The 21,036-nt window shown below is 45.1% G+C and overlaps 2 protein-coding genes across 2 annotated transcripts in view; one reads left to right on the top strand and one right to left on the bottom strand.

The window, feature by feature from the left end:
• The window catches only part of HSPBAP1 (HSPB1 associated protein 1), a 67,293-nt gene extending 58,043 nt beyond the window's left edge, over positions 1 to 9,250 (bottom strand). The window contains 2 exon segments of the mRNA XM_059727481.1: positions 5,908 to 6,020; positions 9,142 to 9,250. Coding sequence (XP_059583464.1) covers positions 5,908 to 5,959 — 52 coding nt within the window. The 5' untranslated portion in view covers positions 5,960 to 6,020; positions 9,142 to 9,250.
• A 76-nt stretch (positions 9,251 to 9,326) lies between these two features.
• The window catches only part of SLC49A4 (solute carrier family 49 member 4), a 94,172-nt gene continuing 82,462 nt past the window's right edge, over positions 9,327 to 21,036 (top strand). Inside the window, exon 1 of the mRNA XM_014599302.3 lies at positions 9,327 to 9,660. Within this exon, the coding sequence (XP_014454788.2) occupies positions 9,327 to 9,660 (334 nt within the window). The remainder of the gene's footprint in view (positions 9,661 to 21,036) is intronic.

Genomic DNA, 21,036 nt, shown 5'->3' with positions numbered 1-21,036 from the left:
TTAGGTTGTTATAGATTCCTTTTGTCCAGTCTGGTGCTAGCAACTTCTAACTTAGGCCCTGGTCTTATAATCAGATCTGTGTGGGCAGACCATTGTGCAAAGGCTATTAGCTTTCCACAGACTCCACAGGGGCTATCACTAGGCTACATTGTGATTTTGCAATCAGACCTAGGTAGGTGTGTTTATTAACCAGCTGCTTAACACATCAGCAGCAAGATCTTACATTAAGACTCCAATACCGCATTTTCTGGCTCTTCCCAATTCAACATACTGTACTGCCTATTACCCACTTAGCTTCCTATCTTCAGGATATAATTCCTACATAAACCAATCCTAAATAAAGTATTTTTTCAGAGAAGTTGAAGTGATGCACCCATGAGCCATTAATTTTATGACAGCTGCAGATGGTAGCTACAGATATACTGATATATATCGATACGGCATAATGAACTGAATATATACCTCAATTTATTTAAATTATAATAGTTTATAATGAGTTTAGCTGAGCTCATTTGACAGATGATCATAAATTAATCCGAGTTCTCCTTAAAATCATCAAAATGCAGGTCATAACAAAAATTCAACTGGATCCTCATTTTCTTTTCTTTTTTTTTTTATTTAGACCGATCACTGACTTATCTACTTCATAATGAAATAACAGTGACAGCGGTTAAGTGGAGATTATGTTTCTGCTTATCCAGGCCACTTCTAAATAGAATGAAGGTTCTTATCAACGTCCTCAATACATAACTGGTTAAAAACCACAGGCCAAGAGTAACTATTAATAGACCAGCATCAGGCAGGCAGGAGGTATTTCAAATGCTTTGCCAGTTGCCACATGGGACCAGATTTGAATTTCTTTCCCCTCCTGCTGCTACAAGTGGGTGGGGTAGGGAGGAAGGGAAGGAAGAAGGTTTGTCTTCCTCCACAGCACCGGGTGTTGTCTGCAACCAAGGCTGAGGATTTTGTCTGGACTGTGGCAATGGTCTTGTAGGGACAAAAACCAGGAGGTTCCTGGTTAGAGGGTCTTGCCCCTCTAATTAGGGTCAGACTGATTGTCACATTTAGGATCAGGAAGGAATTCTACCCCATGGTCTGACTAGGATGGACTGTGGGGGGTTTGGCATTCCTCCGTAGCGATGGTGGTGGTGGTAGGAGGGATCTTTCTTGGATCTCAGGAGCATAATTTAACAACCCTTGCAGCAGCATGACACTGACTGCTGTTGTCCCACTTGCTTTATCAGCAGTAAGTTAGGGTGCTTTGGATGTCTTTGGGGAATATCTCTTGTAGTTGTGCGACAGGGCTGACTGTGTAATGTTAGTACCAGGTTAGACAAGAATGTGTGCAGGATGGTTTGCATAGGGATGATCCTACCTCAGGCAGGGATTTGGACTAGGTGACCTCCAGCCCTACTTTGCAATGATTTTATGAAGAGGTCTCAAGTGAGGTTTCATAGGGCTCTGGTCTGGACCTAGTGATTTTAATGATGTTATCAGTGACTTGGATGGAGGGATAAAGAGGATAATGATCAAGTCTGCAGACAGTACAAAACTGCAAACACTTTGGAAGACAGGATTAAAATTCAAAAGAACCTTGATGAATTAGAGAACTGAGATATACATAAAAGGAAATCCAACTGAGACAATTGTAAGCAAAGAAAAAAACAAGTGAACTAAACCAGAATGGCATATAACTGGAGACGGCAGGGCAGGGTAGCACTTTAGAGCAGGGGTCAGCAATCTACGGATCATGGGCCTGATCTGGCCCACAGAACCACTGGATTCAGCCTATGGACACGGAGCTTTGGCAGCGGGGCACTTTGGCTGTGGTGCTCCCGCTTCTTCCCATGCCACCATCAGGGCAAGTGCTGGCAGTGGTCAGGTCCTAGCATCCACCTGCCCACTCACCCCTGACCCAGAGTGGGTCATTCTGGTCCACAGCCAGAAAAGACTATCTACCTCTGCCTCAGAGACTAGAGAAGCAAAAGCTTTTGTAGGTGACAGCCTGCTTTGTAAGATGCTGTAACTGTGAATGGCTCTAGCTCAGGGATCCCAAGGTCAACGCAAGTCAGCGATGTGATGCCGTCACAAAAAAAGCAAATGCTATTTCAGCTGCATTAACAGAAGTGTTATGTGCCAGACTGGGGAGGTAAAGTTGCCACTCTACTTGGCACTGGGTAGGCCTCAGCTGGAGCAGTGTCAAGCTTTAGGTACTGCATTTTAAGAAAGATGTGGAGAAATTGGAGAGGATCCAGAGGCAATAAAATGGGTTGAAATGAAACTAAATGGGGAGAGGTTGAAGGCACTAGATAGGTTCAGTTTGGAAAAGGAGATTAAAGGGAGGGTATGCTAGCAGTTGTCAAGTATTTGAAAGGATGCCATAAAGAAGATGGGGAAAAATGGCTCCTCTTTACTAGAGGGCAGAACTAGAGGCAACAGGTTTAAACTGCAACAAAGCAGATTTAGCCCTTGTCTCCATTAGAGAGTTCTGTCAGCAGACGTATGTCAGCTCACAGTGCGACGAGGTTACACGTCAACATAGCTGTGCTGGGAAAACCTGCTGCATGCACGCAGCTCTACTGGCACATGGTGGTTTCTGCTGGCAAAGCTTGTGCTACGTGGAGAGAGCTGGCACGGGTCTGGCCAGCAGAGCTGAATCTACATCAGGGACTCTGACTACCATCGTGTTCCCACTGTAGTTAAAGGGGCAGCAACCCTGAAAGTGCTGACAAAGACTTTGGAGAGAAAATAAAAACTTCCTGAGCATAAGAGCAGCAGGACAACGAAACAAGCTGCTCAGGGAAGTCATGCATTCCCCTTCGTTGGAGGTTGTGAAGAAGGCTGGACAGGCATCTGTCTGGGATGGAGCAGGAATAGCAAATTCTGTCAGTGCAGAGATGAGCTGGGAGGCCCCTTCCAACAAAAATAACCATTATATTTGTTTTAGGCATTGCAATGTGTCACTGCTGTGGACAGCAGTGCATATTGAGGAGAGGAGAGAAAACCCTTGGTGCTTGATATAAGGAGGGACAATATAGTGGTAGGATTTCCACCTGATCTGTCACAGAGGCCCTTACAGTAGGGTACAAAGGGCAGAGTGAAGAGATGAATAGTCAGAGCCAATGTCTAAACTGTGCTGCTGGAAAACAATTCACACAAGCCTAGACCATTTCTTTTTTTTAATACATGTTAAATCTTATCGTGGAAACATGAATCAGACACAGAGACAGGCCAAGGTGCACTTCCAAGAGCCAAACTCAAATGCAAACCTTGTCTAACGAGGACAAGTCAACGTTTCTACAAGAACCCGACTTCCTACCAGGTTACAATGTTACTGTTACTGCCTAAGTGTGTTTAACATCCCCATGCAATCCAGCACCTACTTTTCCTGTTTTCAAATAGAAACAAATAAAGTGCAAAATAAGCATTGCCAATTATGACACAGGAGATCAGAGCACAATGACTGCAGCAGCCGGGTCATGTCGAAAGAATGGAAGTGATGTAGACACCACAGAAAGTGCTCCTCAGGGTACCAAGGGAGGGGGGAAGGCTGCCTGGACGACCAAGATTAAGATAGCTAGATCAGTGGTTCTCGACTTTTTTGAACTCAAGGCACTCAACAGATTTGCGGTGGCCCTTGGAAAATGTTAGCTTAGTTCTCACTCACATTTTGAGGGCAGAAAAATAACAGGGCGATGCTTCTGTGGCAAAGAACTAAGAAAGCCTCAGAAAGTGGAGCAGAATGGTTTTAACATGATTAAATCCTGTTTGAAAAATCTGGCTTTATCTGGCAAACTGCGTTTGCACACCTAATGGTGTGAGAGCGGGGTCTGCAGCATGACAACAGGCACAGCCAAAGGCGGATGTAGGATTTGAAAAGGGGGGCACAGACTGTGCGTGTGCGGTACATCATCATATATAATAGCACAACACATGTTTTTTCTCTAGTTAAAAAGAAACTAAAATCTTCATTAATAAGTAGGGGGCTAGATGTCAGGGCCTCTAGTCAGTCAGGCCCAGCTGGGCTAAGTTCTGGAGCTTCTACACCTGACCTTGATCCCGGGCTAATGCGACTGCAGCAGTTCTCTGTACCTGGATTGGCTGCTGAGAGCACCACTTAGCCCTTTTTAACCACACCTAAAGCTTCAGGTTGCAGGCACACCTTGACAACAGCTTCAGTTTACTCCAGCAAGCCTTATATTCACTGCTCTCTGTATCCCTTGGCTCCCGACTTGGCTTCCCCTGGACACCTGCCCCTTCTGCAAGCAGAGGGAGACCTGAAATGTGCCACCCTGCAGCCCCTTCACTGCCTCCTCCAGAACCTCCTGCTTAGGCTGCACTACTCCCCACAATTATGGAAAACAGCACTACTAAACTACGAATTGGTTCAACTTGGGATTGACATTGCTGCATTTTCAATAACTCAGCTCTCAGATACAGGTTCTATCCAAGAGAATGATTACACTATACTCTGGCATGGGAAACCAGTAGGAGAAAGGAGAGAGCAGGGAGTAGGCTTTGCTATTAGAAACAGCTTACTGTCTTTCTCTGAAAGCCCCATTGCTGTATCTGTTTGACTCATGACACTCAGCGTGCATACACGAAATGGCTTCTTCATATTGTTTAGTATCTATGCGCGTACCCTTAAAGCTAGCAACGAAGACAAGAATGCTTTCTACCAACAACTTGAAGAAGAGATTGAGAAAACTCACAGAAATGAGACCATTATAACACTTGGCAACTTCAATGCAAGAGCTGGATGTAGTTTTAAGAATTGGCCTGGTATTCTGGGCAAACATGGAATTGGTAATATGAATTAAAGTGGCCAGCGAATGTTAGAACTTTGTGCAAGTCAAAATCTGTGTGTTACCAACACCAACTTCACTGGCAAAAATCACAAGAAAGTAAAAAAACAAAATCTGATTAGTTGCACAATTAAAAAAATAAGTCACAATTTATCATGATTTTAATCACACAGCTAAAAACTCAAAGTTATGGAAAATTATGCAGGTAATTTGTATGGTTGGGGGTAGGTGTGGGGTGTGTGTGTGGGAGTTAATTTGTGAAGGTGTAGGGGGCTGTGGGTGTGTATGTAGGGTCTGGAGCCCAGGGAGGGGGAGATCCCTGCATGCCCTGTCAGGATGTGGAGTACTGTGGGTCAGAAGTGATGGGCAGCAGCAGGGCTGGGGGGCTGTGGCTTGGGAATGAGGAACAGGGGCAGGGCACTGGCATATCACTGCCCCTCATCACAATCATATTATCCCCCCACTGAAGGTGTCCTCTTTTTTGAAACTGGAAATATAGTAACCTTACTGGAATGCAGCCCAACGGCACGTAGAACAGTGCCCAGCAGGTAAGTCAGTGAAAGGAAAACAGGGTGGGAAAACAGGAGGAGAGGTAAGGGGTGGGGCAGATGGAAGCCCCCATGGTGAGGGAGGGAGCAGGGCAGGGGTGAATGGGACCCCAGGACCGGGGCGGGTCTTGGGACAGAGCCGTGGGCGGCTTGTCCAGGGGTGCAGTGGGAGAGGAGGTCAGCTCCCTGCTGCTGTGTGCACCCCTGGGAGAAGAATGGGAGGCATGTGAACCCCAAATTTGTGCATGGGGTAGAGGCAGGCTGCCCACTGTGGGCTGGGACTGCGCCTTATTGCCCTTGCCCCAGGAGCCCCGTGCTGGCTGTGCATCCCCTGCCTTGCCCAGCAGCGGGAGGCACAACTTAGCGTTTCCTCCCTCACCCCCGCCCCCCTGGATGAGCTGCCTGCAGCTCCATCCCACAGCCTGCCCCGGCCTTGGGGCCTCATTCACTCCAGCCCCTGCCCCACTCCCTCCCTCACCGTGGAGGCCTCCATCTGCCCCCCCCCACCATTTTACTCTCCCCTTGCCCTTTCCCCTCCCCCTCCACAGGCTTACCTGCTGGGTGCCGCTCTACATGCCAGCGAGCTGCATTTCTGGCTGCATGCATGCTGCAGTTGTGTGCCTGCACACAGCGATGATGGTGGCAGACAGGAGCCCAGGTACAGGCTCTGAAACCACATGCATGAATAACGCATTAAAAAAAATTAATGCGTTAATCAGTTCTTGCGTTAATCGCACACATTAATGCCGATTGACAGCCCTACAAGAAAGACAGCATGGAAAACTCCAAGATCAGGGCACTGGCACCAATTAGATCTAGTACTGACTAGGCGTAACCACCTGAAAGAAATCCTGCATATGAGGTCTTATCACGGTGCTGACTGTGACACTGACCATGCCTTAGTCTGATGCAAAGTCAAATCAGTGTCAAAAAGATCCACCTTAGCAAAACTACCAGTTGTTTTCTGATAGTCATCAGCCAGACTAAAGTCATAGAAAAATGCAGACTGTTCAATGAGGTTGTAAAAGCAAGTTTGCCTAACAACTCAGCCACCAAGGTTTTGGAAAGCTTAAAAGCGAACATGTACAATTCTGCTATACCAGCGTTTGGCAAAAAATGCAAGAAAATTACAGACTGTTTTGAAGAGCTCTCTGAAACCCTTCTGCCACTAGCTGAGAATAAAAGGACAGTGCTAGCCAACTATAAGAAATCTCCCAACACCATAACCCTAGAAAATCTGAGAAAAGCTTCAAGAGAAATGCAAAAGGAGGCTAAGAGGTGCGCCCAATATTTTTGACTCAAATTCTGCAATAATATTCGGAAAGCAGCTGACATAGGTAAAAGCCATGGAATATACAAAGACGTCAAACAAGCAATTGGTTCAGTCAAGACAAAAAAGCTCTGCTGAAAGACTTAAACAGAAATGTCACTGCTGATAAACAAAAACAACTTGAGCGTTGGATTGAACACTATGGAACGACATACTCCTTCCTGCAAGACTAAAATCAAACATGAAGAGCTTGAAGGATTGTCACATTATGAAGTTATGATGGATACAGACAATGAGCCAACATTAGAAGATTTGCAGAAAGCCATTATGTTGATTCCTGGGAACAAGGTATTCGGCAACGACTGTTTTCCTGCAGAAATCTACAAATGTGCCAATGACAAACTACTTTGGAAGCTTCATGAAGTCAGGAAGTGGTACCGGAAATGTTCAAAGATGCTCGGTGTAAACAAAGGGAATAGAAGCGACTGTGACAACTGTAGAGGTATCTCCCTATGGAACATCATCAGAAAACATCCCACTCGCATCATGCCTCTTAGCCTGCAGTCTTTAGGTGAAAGAATCTATCCTGAAAGTGAACGTGGTTTTCACTCAGGACGCTCCACCATTGATACTGATATTCCCCGCCACCTGCACCCCAGCCAGCCAGTCTTCCGGTTGCCCACTGGGGCCCACCCACAAACCCAACCGCCCCTGCGCACTACAGCTGCGAACTCCCCCTCAAGATGGAAACCAAAGCTGGGGGGCCACACACAGTGACGCATTATGACATGCTGGGTCCCTAAACTATGTCCAGTTTAAGAGGCCACATATGATAAATATAATGCACGAAAATGGATTTTCATGACATCTGAAGATGAATTACAGGTTTCCCTTGCCAACCGCTGGGGTTAGGCTCCTCAAAGTTCCCGTGGTTGGCAAAACCATGGTTGGCAAGACAAAAGTCTTCTAGGAAAAATGGCAGGTGGCAGGCTGATGTGTGGCCACAGAAAACTGTGGTTACTCAGAACTCTGTACCGTGGTAGCCGCAATGGTTTATATGGACTATTAAGCATGGATACTCAAAGCTGGGGTTGGCGAGGGAAACCTGTATTCATGAATGGCACGTGCCCCCGGAGGCTGGGGGGCCACAGCGAGCTCTCACAGGCGGCGATGGTGCTGTTGACAGCGGGAGCATGGTGGTGGTAAGTGGGGAGCTCTCACAGGCAGCCACAGTGGTCGGGGAGGAGGGGGAGGCACAGTTTGCTAGCACAACCGGCAGTCGGTGACCACCTGCAGACACTGCCAGCAGCATTGGCCAGCGGCGATCGCAGACCTCCCGCAGACGCTGGGGAGTGGCGAGTGGCAACTGCCTGCAGCCGCCGGCGGTAGTGTCAGCGGCACCTTTTCGTAGGGGGTGCACCGCCACGCTCAGGAGTTGCACATGCACCCCCTGCACATTGCCAATGCCTGTATTGTTATTTCTGCACACCTTTATCAACCCAACGTGAACAATAACTATGTCCAACATACTATATATGTCTATTTTTGTCATATCAGAACAAAAACACCCAGGTTTTTTTTGTTATCTAGCAGCCCCTCATAGGGTAAGGCCATAAAATGTAGCTTAAGTATCTGAAACCTAAATCCGGCACTAGCCGCGTGCCAACGTGCCACCACCCCAATACAACAGCACGACACGGAGCCGAGAGGCTGCTCAGGGAGTCCAGGGGCCAGTTCAACCCATGTCTCTATCGAGTCATGGATGGCTTGATTTTTGTTGTAAACGAGGTTCTTTGTGGAAACCTGACATCCTCAACTCCATCTTTTTTCCAGACAAGGTTTCATAGATTTCATAGACATTAGGAACTGGAAGGACCCTCATGAGATCGAGTCCAGCCCCGCCGCCATAGGCAGGAAGTCAGCTGGGATCAAGTGAGCCCCGCAAGGAAAATATCCAGGTTTTTTGGGGAAACCTGACATCGACGCAACTCAATCTTTTTTCAGACAAGGTTTTTGGGGGAAACCTGACCTCGACTCAACTCCATCTTTTTTCAGACAAGGTTTTGGGGGGAAACCTGACCTCGACTCAACTCGATCTTTTTTCAGACAAGGTTTTTTGCAGAAACCCGACATCGACTCAACTCAATATTTTTTCAGACAAGGTTTTGGGGGGAAACCTGACATCGACTCGATTTTTTTTGTGGACAAGTTTCTTTGGGGAAACCTGGCATCAACTCAATTTTTTTTTTTCCAGACAAGGTTTGATAGATTTCATCGACATTAGGGACTGGAAGCCACCTTATGAGATCATCCAGTCCAACCCCTTCAAGAAAAGATATCCAGGTTCTTGATATCGACTCCACTGGGGTTTGTTTCAGCCTGGCGCGCACGCGCAGCCCTGAGGCGCGGCCTGGGGGGCCGTTAACGGCCGCGGAACGACCGTTAAGGGTGAGGGAGGGAGACCAGAGAGGGGCGCTGCGCGCGCAGCCCACCCAAGGGGGGGGGGGGACGCACGTACCCATCCGCGGGGGGTCGGGAGCAGCCACCTGCGCCATCCTGGAGTGGGGGGGGTGTCACGTGGGCGTGCCGGCGCGTCACGTGAGGCCGTTCTGTCCAGCGCGCTGACATCACCGCCGGGGGGGCGGGGCAAGGAGGTTTATAAAGGGGGGGGTGGCGAGGAGCGCGCCGTCAGTACCGGCCGTCATGAGCGGCGCGGAGGAGCGGGCGCCCCTGCTGGCGCCGCCGCAGCCGCCCGCGGGCCGGGCCCGGGTGCGTGTGGCGGGCGGGGTGCCGCCGCCGCCGCCGGGGCCGTCGCGGTCGCGGCCGGGCCGCGTGTACGGGCGGCGCTGGCTGGTGCTGCTGCTCTTCACGCTGCTGGGCTTCGCGCAGGGCCTGGTGTGGAACACCTGGGGCCCGATCCAGAACTCGGCCCGCCGCGCCTTCGGCTTCGGCGGCTGGGACATCGCGCTGCTCGTCTTCTGGGGGCCCATCGGCTTCCTGCCCTGCTTCGCCTTCATGTGGCTGCTGGACAAGAAGGGTGAGGGCCCGCCACGCTGCTGGTGCTGCTCGTGAAGCTTTCTGAGCATAAAAAGGGGGGGACAAAGCAAAAAACAACCCCAAAAAACCCCCTCCTAGGGATAGATGTGACAAGTCCACACGTCCCCGTGAGAGCGAGGGACTTTGGGTTCGCTTGGGAAGGGGCGAGGAAGCACGCGCCCATCGGGGGCCGCCTCGAGGGTCAAAAAAGCTCCCCGTTTGGTCGCGGCAGGACGCTGCACCCCTGGGGGGGGACGTCGCGGACTGGGCGAGTGTTGCTGCACCCCTCCGTGAAGCTGCGGCGTCCGCGTGGGAATGGTTCGGGGATGAGTGTTTCGTGCGGAGAGGCAGAGGGGCTTGGGTTGATTGTGTGGGGGAAGGGTTGATAGCAGCAGGGTGGGTCTAGGGAGGATGGAGATGGGAGGTGGGGGCCCAAAGGGAGCTGGGGAAGGGGGTTGTCGCGCGAAATGTGTCACACTTTCCGCGGGTCGGTTGTCTTGGGCTCTCGCCCCTCTGAAAAGAAAAGTTGGCACCTGTGATGGAGCTGGGCCGTTCTCAGCGCAGCCAGGTGACGGAGCAAAGAGCAATGGTGTCAAGTTGGATATTAGGACAGACTTTCTCACTAGGAGAAAGCACTGGAACAGGTGACCCAGAGAGGTGGTCGAGGTTCCTTGGGTGAATTTGATATCTTTTATTAGACCAGAGAGGTGGTGGCATCTATGTCCTTGGAGGCTTTTAAGACCTGGCTAGACAAAGCCCTGCCTGGGATGATGTAGTTGGGGATGGTCCTGTTTTGTGCATCGGGCTGGATTAGATGCGACCTCCTCGGGTCCCTCCCAGCCCTCATTTTTGACGACTCTGTGAATACAGTGCGCAGTTCTTCTATATCCTCTATGAGTGGTGGGGACCAGAAGTAGAGAAAATAATGGCTAGTTGGCTAATGGTCAGTTGTACAGAGGGGCTTCCAGATGTGGAGAGACTGAAGAGGCTAGGCCCTTTCAGTTTACAAAAGAGGCGCTTGAGGGGGGACGTGATTGTATTTTACAGAATAGCAAAGAAACAATAAACAGGGATTTATTATTGACTGTTGCAAGACGAGCTAGGGGGTCACAAAACGAAACTAGTAGGTAGTCGGTTGAAAACTAACACAAGGAGGTTTTTTCGCACAGTTTGTCATAGGCGTGGAACTTGTTGCCACCAGATGTGGGAGCTGACAGTTTAGCTACGTTCAAAAAGGGGTTGAACAATTTTTTGATAGAAAGGGGCATCGGTAGTTATTGAACATGGAGGTTAGGGATATAGCTTCTGAATTAGACCTTCCTAGACCTCAAATGCTGGAGACTGCAAGGGAGAAAGAAACAGTGGGGGGAAAAAACCCTGTTCATGCCCAGTTCACTTTCTTTTTCAGCATCCACTCTTTGCCACGGTGTAACACAGGTCTGTTTGATGTTAACATGGGCTTGACACTGAGCAGAGTGCACCAAATGGTGTGACACGGGCCACTGGGCAAGACGGACCTCTGGTCTGATGCAGTAAATAGCAGTTCTCATGTTCTTGACTCCTCAGCTGTCCACATTAGGCTGCAAAACAGTCCTGTTGGAGCTGGGAATCAAGCAGGCAAATGTTGGTTATGGTAGTCAGAAGGATGCAGGGCAGTTGTAATCCCTTGAAACACTTGATCGGTGGGGGAGTGGGGGGAATGGACTGGATGTCAAGTTGCTGTGTTCTTAACCAGCTTTTAAAAAAATAATCTTGAAACGCTTTTTGGGTTTGAGGAGGGACTGTTGCTTTTTCTTATCTGTATTTAAACCAGTACCTTTATAATGGTGCACATCCTGTACTAGGCTTAGAGTTCATGCAAGGCCTGTTAGCCTATGAGCGCTCCTGTTGAAGTGAATGACGCCTACTCATGGATGAAGTTAAGCACGTGTGTGCATTCAGGATTGGGGCCTTAGTTTGTACCCCATTTATTTTCCTACGAATTAGTTGCTTGTTTCAGTGGAGAAAAAGGAAAATGCATGTAACTTGAAAACATGTATGTGCTCTAACATGCACTACTTACTGATGTGAGGTGGATATCAAGAAATGCTATTTGCAGCCATTATCCTTCTCCCAAACACTGCAGTCTTAAGTGAAGACTCTCAGACTTTTTGCCGTTATCAGTATATTATCCTAAAATTAACCTATAGATTGCAGTCTTGTAAGAAATTTAATCTTCTACAAACCAAGAGCAATGTGAACTGGTGTGCTGGTCAAGTCGAGTCCTGTGTTCTGTGGTCTTTGATGTCACAGGTTTCTGAAAAATGCAGAACTTGTTGGACAAACTGTTGGAAAACCTCAGATGAAGAAGCAGAAATGGATCAGAATAATATGGTGGCTGGGTTCCAACTGCTTTTTCTTTTTTTCTTGTTTTTTCTTTTCTTTTTTAAAGAAAATGCCAGCACTCTGTTTATTTACATTTTTCAAAATTCTTAGGGCTTTACTTTTGAGTTTATAAGGCTTTTGGGAGTGGGGTGAGGAAGGGATTTTCCTATTTAGCTCTTTTTTTGAGAAACATGTATAGGTAGTCTAAATGTGTCCTTTAATCCATCACCTTTCATGTGCATAAAAGTTGACACCTCAGGTTCAGCACATGACTTTTTGTACTTGGATCTTGGCACACCAGGGATTTTTTATCTTTGAACCTTCACACTTGATGCCCTTTTTTTGAACCATGGCTCCAAAACTTTGTCTAGGGAAGTGCTTTATGAGGTGAATAAGATGGAGTCGTACTGCTTAGGACTTGTTTGTACATGGGAAAGGAACTTTTTCTGTGGACTCCTATGGTATGTACTGCCACAGATTTTAAGAGGACGCTGCTGGAATAGGTACTGGTTCTTTAGAATCCACAAACTTGTTCAATCCAGTGATACTGGTTGTTGGGAATTTTTAAGGTCTCATGGTACTTCCATTCAGAGCAGTGTTGCATCCCTAAAAGATGAAACAAGTAATTGAACTGACTTTATTGTATGGACCAACAAACAGAGGAATTGCAGCATTTATTCTTATGGTGATATTTATCTTTAGTGGCCGTCTCTAGTGGAGAAACTGATAGAAAACCTTGTATTTGTCAAATGGTAGCAACTAAGATCTGATGTATGAAAATGATGACACCTTTGTTGTGTATCAGAACTTGGGAGAGAGCAGAAAATCTGTGTTCTGACTTCAGAAAGTCATAGACTTCTCTGAATGGCAGTGGGCCATGGTTTGGTTTTACTGTGTGTCTGGTTGTAGTGATTTAATCTTTTTTTGGTTCATGGTGATTCAGTGTTTGACTTGAAAAGTTACTGTATTATTTTAAAAGCTTAAAACTTTAATTAGGTTCCTTGTCCAACTTGTTTCCCCTCTTTTCCGTGCAAAAGCTTGTTTGTTATTAGTTCTGCTTGCGATCATTTGGCCGCTCACACTTGTTTCCTTGTCTTTTAATGAACGTGAAATTGAAATGATTGGTTACTCAGCAAAAGGTGACATGGTTGGAAATAGCAATTTGGGATGTGAGAGGCATGGGCAGGTTGGAAAAGGGGTATGTTATCCCATGTTTGGCCCCTTGGAGAAGTCCAGGCATTGGTAGAACAGCACTGGACTGCCACCTGTTCTGCGGAGCCCCCAAGGGACTCCAGGAGCAGGGAATAATAGCCCGGCTGCTGTGAAGCCAGAGCAGAAGGACGGCCTCTATGTCTGTGGGTTTGACCTCCTCTAGATCCCCAGTGACTTCCTGGGTTGAGAGTGGACCCCAGCTCCTGTTTTCTGTTGGAATTGGTAGTAAACCCTGCCCCTCGAACTAGAACGCATGACATTTCCACAAAAGCAAGACTATTGGGAGTTCCTACTCCAGCAAGAGGAGGATTATCCAACAGCATGCACCATTAGGCCTTTTTCATAATACGTGATACTTCTGTGGGCTGTATCATGAGACAACATAGTGGATTCAGATCCAGCTGGCTGCCGCCTAGGCCTTGTGACATGGAGATGAGGTTTCTTTGTGTGTGTTTGTTTTGCTGCATATTGCCGAAGCAAATGACATTTAATATGTTTTTGTTTCCACCTCCAAGCTAACAACTGCAACAGGCTGCCTTTTCTAAGGCAGAACCTGTTTGCAGAAAATTACAGACCTGCCAAAAAAAAGTGTTAGTCAAGGATCGGTTGAAATGGCTGGAAATCATTCTTCTATAGAGGTATTGAGGGTTTTTTTTTCCTAATCTAATATAATTTCATCAAATACTTTTCCTTGTGGGATACAACTTGGGGGTTTATTTGACAGGAAAGTTCAGACCGGGTTCTGGCCAACATTATCTTCAGTTTTTAGGATATCAGTTTTAAGTAATTCTGCTTATGTTCCTCAAGAATCCAAACACCAGAGTAGGTGAAAGATTTCCACTGGTTTCAGTCAATGCTGGATTTTCTTATTGTTTGAATGTTTCATGATACTTTACGGATGGTGTTATGTCCTGTGATTGTTATGTCTGGTCAGAAACCGTTTCCCTTGGAGACGGGTCCACAACCACTTGTAGGTACTTTCTTTCCACGGAAATCAAAATAGGAGTCGAGTGCCTGAATGCCTCCTTGGGGCCAGCTCTCAGACTCTTAACAAACTATAGAGTAGTTTCTCATCTCAGAAATCTCAGAAGCAATATGCAGTATCAATCTACATAATGTACAAGATATAAATGAAAGGAGTAATTTGCAATAAAATGGCTGCTTCTACTTTACATAAAATAAAATGAAATCAAACATTGATGGAAAAGTGGAATATCTTTAAATTGTCTTCTCAGAACAGTGTTGGCCACCTCCATCTTGCAATGAGTTTAGTTAGCAGTAGGAAGAATTTTTGGCAAGTTCACACTGGATATTAAATGTTATCTTTCTCTTGTGCGTTGTTTTTTTTTTTTAAACACGTTTTTTAAAATTATGAATGCTCACAGGGGCTGTGTAAACAGTTTATTCTCTTGAATTTGCTAAAATCAAACTTATGCTAGCATTACTATCTTAATAATAAATTGTGACAGGGAGAAAGATCTTGGTAATCAAATGGATTTCGGTTTTAGGTTCCAAGGGTGACTTATGTAATGAAACTATGGATGTTGTCATTCATGTAAATAGCTATTCATTTCAGAATACTAAGCCTTTGGCTTCATTACTGTCGTATGAGTCACTTAATGTCTTTGTTGTGGCCCATGGCTCAGGCCTGTAGTAATACAAAAAGACATTGTATTCTATTGGATTGTAAACCTTAGGTCTAGGTTCTGTTGTAATACAAATACTAATAAAAACATGGAAAGAGGTTGCTGACAAAACAAAATATTTCCAGACCCACTTCCAGATGAATCTTGCCGCCCTGTTTGCATTCATGAAAAGTGTGACGTTTTTCTTGTGGGTTGTTTTTTTGTTTTGTTTTGTTTTTTACAATGGCACACCTAGTTGAACCATTCGGATTAATTAGGCACACCAGCAGCAACATAAAGATGAAATAAAGTCTCCAGCTACCATCAACATCTTTTTCCTCGGTACGTAAAAGTAGGTAAATTGCCTGCCTTAAGTTGTCATCCTGCATTTGGGAAATGCATCTTCCATTCCCTTATGCCATGATCTTAAATATAGTCTTAAATGCATTACTGCAAAAGGTCGATGATTTCCAAAATATTGTTACCTCCTGGACAACGCGCTAGTCAAGTACAGCCTAGGATGAGCCTGGATCTTACGCTTCAGAATGGGGATTGGCAGCCTAGGGCCCACAGGCCAGATCTAGCCCACAGAACCATTGAATTCCGTTCGCAGACATAGGGCTTTGGTAGTATTCAGTGAGTGATATTTTTTTTTTATTATTATTATTTTTTAGCTGTAGTGCTCTCCTCACACTGCTGCCTTGGAGAGAAATCCTAGCTGTGGGGGAGGCCCTAGCCCTCCCCTGCTTCTGACCCAAGGAGGTTCATTTTGACCTGCAGCTGGAAAAGGCTGCCTACCACTGCAGACCTAGGGGCTGTTTTTGGCCAGAGTGCTACAAAGCAATCTACACCTCCTTCCTTGAATGCTACTTCTGTCCCCTTTCCCTTCCAGATCCTTTGCTCTGCTCTCTCCTTCCTCCCTGATCTGTTGCTATGCTTTCTCTTCCTTGCCTGGTCCATTGCTCTGTTCTCCTCTTTGCCTTTTCTGGGCTGGTCTTCCTGCTGGTTCTGCCACATGCCAAAGTAAGTGGCTGCGCATGCCACTTGTGGCACATGTGCTACAGGTTGGCCACCCCTGGTTTAGAATGTCTTGGATCAGGGATTGTTAACCAGGGTGGGGTGTGCAGGGGTACTTGAGAAAGCCCTAGGGAGTGCATGTGTGCAGGCAGGGACGGAGCGCTGCCACACATGATCCTGTGCTGCCATGCAGGCGCCACCCACCCAGCCAGACATGGGAGGTGGAGGAAGCTCATACGCAGAGGCTGCTGCTGCTCTACGTTCAGCCGTATGCCACCCACCCCCCCCACTCCGCGTCCGGCCACGTGGGGTACAGTGCTCTGCATCCAGCTGCCATGGGTATGCTGACCCAAAAAGGTTGAAAACCCTTGTCTTGGATAATAATAACTTGTGGAGCCTAACAGTAGATCAGTCAATTTGGGTACTGTGCTTTGGGGAGGTCTAGTAAGGTGTACATTGGAGAAATATCTATAATAGAGTTTAAAGATGTGAAAGTAGAGGGGAAGCATAGTGAAAGAGAGAATTAAGCAGCAACACCAGTTTTATGGCCCTTGATTTAAATCCCCTCATTTCATATATTGAGTTTGCTTCTGCTGCCCACTAAGGGCCTGGGAAAGCCTAGAGCTCTTGATGACTGGAACAGGAACAGCCATAGACTTCTGAAGATTTAGTAAAAGCTAAATGTGAGCTTCACCTCTTGATACAAAATAAGAAAGAAAATATCCTGTTGTTTAAAGCATAAGCAATATGTATTTGGCTGAACTGCTGTTCTTTCATCAAAAGCAAATTAAGCTTTGAAGCAGTATTTCTAGTTTAACTGAACAGCAGGGCATTCTCACTCATCCTATGGAAACAATCAATTGACTTTTCAGTGGTACAGATTTTTGTTGCCTTAAGTTGAGACTGATCCAAAGGAATCAAGTTCTGCTGCAGGGATTAATTTACCTAAATTAACAAATATTGAATGAGACAAGATAGAGGGCCCCTTTTCATGTGAAGAGATCAAAGAAGCAATTAAATTGCTAAGTATAGGTAAATCCCCCTGGAAAAGATAGCCTAACAACATGGTTTTACAAAGCTTATTGTGATCAGCAGGCTCCAGCAGAAAAGTGTTTTCTCAGAAAATGAGGGAAGTTCCTCACTAGGCCTAATCTGACAGGCTTGTTTGTAGACTTAACTTTGGGACAGGATTCCTATCTGAAATATTACTTTGAGTTATCATGTTGCCAAGTCTTCACCATGTGTGTTGCAGGCTCAGTGGCCCAGGCAGTGAAATGTCAAGTGTGAATATTTTCACTTCACAATTGATGGCCCTGATTGCGCACACTACTGAGCATGTGCTGAACTCCAGCGATGCCATTTACAATTCCTAAAGTTAGGTACTTTAGGGGGTAAGTCTCTGTAGGGTTGGAGCATACAAGATCTTGTTTTCATTGCAACAGTTAGCTTGTTAGTATGGCCAAGTTGCACCCTCTGAGCTAGCCTAGCATGCGAGGGCAATCACGCTGCAAAAATGCTTGAGATGCACAGCCATTAGAAGTACAGAGTAGTTAGATTAGTGGGTGATAGTTGTTAATTTGATTCATCTGCAGGCTACAGTGCCCCTGGTGCATTACTAGCTTCAGCTTTTGCAGTAATTGAAGCTTCATCTCATACCCCCTGTTGGGCAAGCCAGGTTGAATTTAAAGCACCAGTTAATTTGAGCTAGAATGTTTTATGTATGCATGGGAGTCAGGCTAAGGGCAAACCTCAAGTTAAGCTGTGATCTTTCACTGTTGAAAAACAGGTCCTTAAACTATGAGCTCTTTGGGGCAGGCTCTACAAGTTCTTCTTGTCTGGCCCTGTCCACGTTCTTTGCTCTTAATAAATATTAAATATCAAAGTTGAGATCTACATTAACCTTTTTCTACTAAAATAGAAAGCCAAAGTCTAACAAAATTGTGTATTTTATACAGGAGGTTAATGAAATGGAGAATAGCATGGGCATCGATATACTGGATATAGTGGATGCAGCTCATTCCTTCTTGATGATGCCATGTTTATAGACAGGGAAAATGCCCAGCAGCTTGGCATTGGATTATGTATTACCAATCTATAAAGCATGCCACCTAGTTCTGGAGAAGTTAAAATGGATAAATTGGCTATTGCTCAGGCACCAGCCATTCATCCAGTTTTATAGAAGACAGCCAGGTTTTCTGCTACTTGGTCCTACTGATACGAAACCAGATGCATTTGTGTCAGACTGGTGGAAGTCTGCAGAGAAAAATAGAGGAATAAAGGCACCTGGTTTCATATCAAGAGGACAGAGTAGCAGAAAACTGGACTGTCCTCTATAAAACTGGACGAATGGCCACCCTAGGCACAGGTCCACAATGGTATCTAGATAGATGGAGATGAAAACGGTATTTAAGTACCTAAATGCCCTTGTGGATCTGGCCTTTGGGCTCTTCACAAACTATGTGTAGTGACATGGACAGGGAATATTAATTCTAGGCTTTATAATCTACATCCTGTGCAAGAGGCAAATGAAAAAAGAAATTGGCAATAAAATGGTTTCTCCTCCTTTACATAAAGTAAAATCAGACTTATTGATGATAACTGAAATAGTTTGAAATTTTTACCTGAGAACAGTGTTGGCAGCTTCCATCTCGTAATGAGTTTAGCAGGGTCACATTAGCTATTAAATATTACCTGTTTCTTTCTTATTTCTTTGGCTTCCAGGCTAGTTTTAAGTGATCACAGGCTTAGAATTTTAAATGTTTTTTATATTGCACAGCAGCAAGATGCAACTGTCCATTATTATAATTTCTGTTTGTGTTTGTTTTATGACTTTAATTGCAGCACTCAGGGAAACAAGACACGTCTAGAGTTGCAGTAGTAGAAATGGAATATATTTTCTGTATTGGTGACATCTGGTTAGCACAGGTAGTGGTAAATTAAGGTATATACACTAGAAAGAACTCAGAAATAAAAATTGCTCCTTGACAGTTGTTCCAGGTGACAACAAGTGCGGTTGGCAGCTAAGATTGGGAAAGAGACACATGGCCTAGAGTAGTGGTAGAGCAGGTTATAGACAAAGAAGCTAGATGCTTTCAGGTCCGTATGGCCAGATGGGGTGTACCCTAGAGTACTGAAGGAACAGGCTGTGGTAACTTGGAGCCATTGGATATCCTCTTGGAGAACTTTTTGGAGGTGGGTTGAGGTAGGTCCTGGATAATTGAAAAAGGAGCAAATATACTATCCATCTTTAAGAAAGGAAAAAAGGAGGTATTACAGACCAGTAAATCTTGGGGAATTACAGACCAGTCTTCCTCAATACTTGGAAGATCATGGAGCAGGTCCTCAAGGACTTTTTGAAACATCTGGAGGAGAACAAGATAACTGGGAATGGCCAACGTGGATTCATCAAGGGCAAGTCGTGTCCGACTGATCTGATTTTTTCCTATAAGATGATGGGCTCTGTGGGTTGGGGGGAGAGCAGTGGCTAGGATATACTTTGACTTTAGCAAGGTGTTTGATGCTGTCTCCCACAGCGTTCTCAGATAATAGACTAGATGAAAGTAATATAAGATTCAGTACACAACTGGTATCATGTTCAATGAGTAGCCATCATATCTAGTTGAGAGAAAGTGTTAAGTGGAGTTCCGCAGGCTTCTCTCCAGTGTCCAATATCGTTTTAAGTACTTCATTAATGATTTTGACTGTGGGATTGGGTATATGCTTAGCAAACTTGTGGCTTTATTTTATGAGTTCTTTTTGTGTGCTGTGTTTCTTTGTTACCTTAATTTATAATTCCTCTTGTAAAATATTTTTATATGAAACTTGACAAATGTGTACAGGGGGGAAAACGGAAAGTTTTGAATTACCACTACTAAGAATATACTTTTAAAAAAAATGTAGACATATTACGGAATTCCTTAATAGCAAAAACTATGAACAAAGCAATGAAATTATCATCTGGTATTATTAATCTAATTTAGCTTTATTGATGTTGTTAGCTGTATGTGGGGAGAAAGACTAATCAGTAACAGTGTTGCCATTTTCATAAACAAAGCAGAGCAAATTTAAATTTCATGAGTTTTATTTTAGATTGGCATTTTTATTACAAGTTAAGAAAACATTGTGTGTAGATTTTACTCTTCCACTGCTAAAACAAAGTGAATGATAAGTGAAGTTGATTGCTTGTTAATAAGATTCAGAATGTTGCTTTTCATTACCATTTTTTACTTGACTTTTATTTGTTTGGTAGAGAACATCATCCTTAAAAAAAAAAAAAAAAGCAGCTTTGTAAAACAGGTATTTGCTGTATTCCTTCAAAGTTACAGAAGCTTATAATGCATAAGAGCAATCTGTTTTTATGACCTGCATACATTATGAAAATTTAAAACTGTTTAAAATCAGCATGTCTCTCTTAAGGAAAAAAACGGGTTCAATTCTAAATTTAGGAGATGGGATTTAATTAACTTGAAGTTTTTTTTTATTTCATTTTACATAGCATATGAAAATTTCTTTGAAAGTGTGTTCTTAGTATTCTTCCAATGGAAATTCAGTGTAGTTTCAACTGAGCACATAATGCAAGTTGCTGTTGGGGAACTATTCTCTTAGCTGGAGTTCATACTGCCAGCATCAGGCTGGGTATTATAGGAATAGGTCAGGAAAACTTTCAGTTCTTTGAAGGTTATGTTTTTTCTATGTATAGACAATGTTTATAGGATCATAAGAAAGTAGGTCTAGAAGGGACCCCAAGAGGTCTAGGCCAGGCCCCTGCTCAAGGCAGGATCACTCCTGACTCAGCCTTCCCAGCCAAGTGCCTGTCCAACCTGCTCTTGAAAGTTTCCAGGGATGGAGAGTCCACAGTTTTTCTGGGTAGCCTGTCCCAGTGTTGAGCCACCCTCATAGTCAGAAAGACCTTTCTAATCTCCATCTTAAATTTCCCTTGCTGCAATTTGAGGCTATGGCTCCTAGCCTTGAGACCTACAACCACAAAGGAAATGTCATCTCCACCTTCTTTTGTAATCTTTCTTCAGGTCTTGGAAGACTGTTATCATATCCCCGCCCCCCCTGTATTCTCCAGGCTAAACAGTCTTAGCTTGTTCAGCCCTTCTTCATAAGTCATGTTTCCCAAGGTTCTCATCATTTTTGTCCCTCTCTGACAGACT

The sequence above is a fragment of the Alligator mississippiensis genome, chromosome 4, assembly GCF_030867095.1.
Source record: "Alligator mississippiensis isolate rAllMis1 chromosome 4, rAllMis1, whole genome shotgun sequence".
Taxonomy (NCBI): domain Eukaryota; kingdom Metazoa; phylum Chordata; order Crocodylia; family Alligatoridae; genus Alligator; species Alligator mississippiensis.
This window is presented reverse-complemented; position numbering and strand designations above follow the sequence as displayed.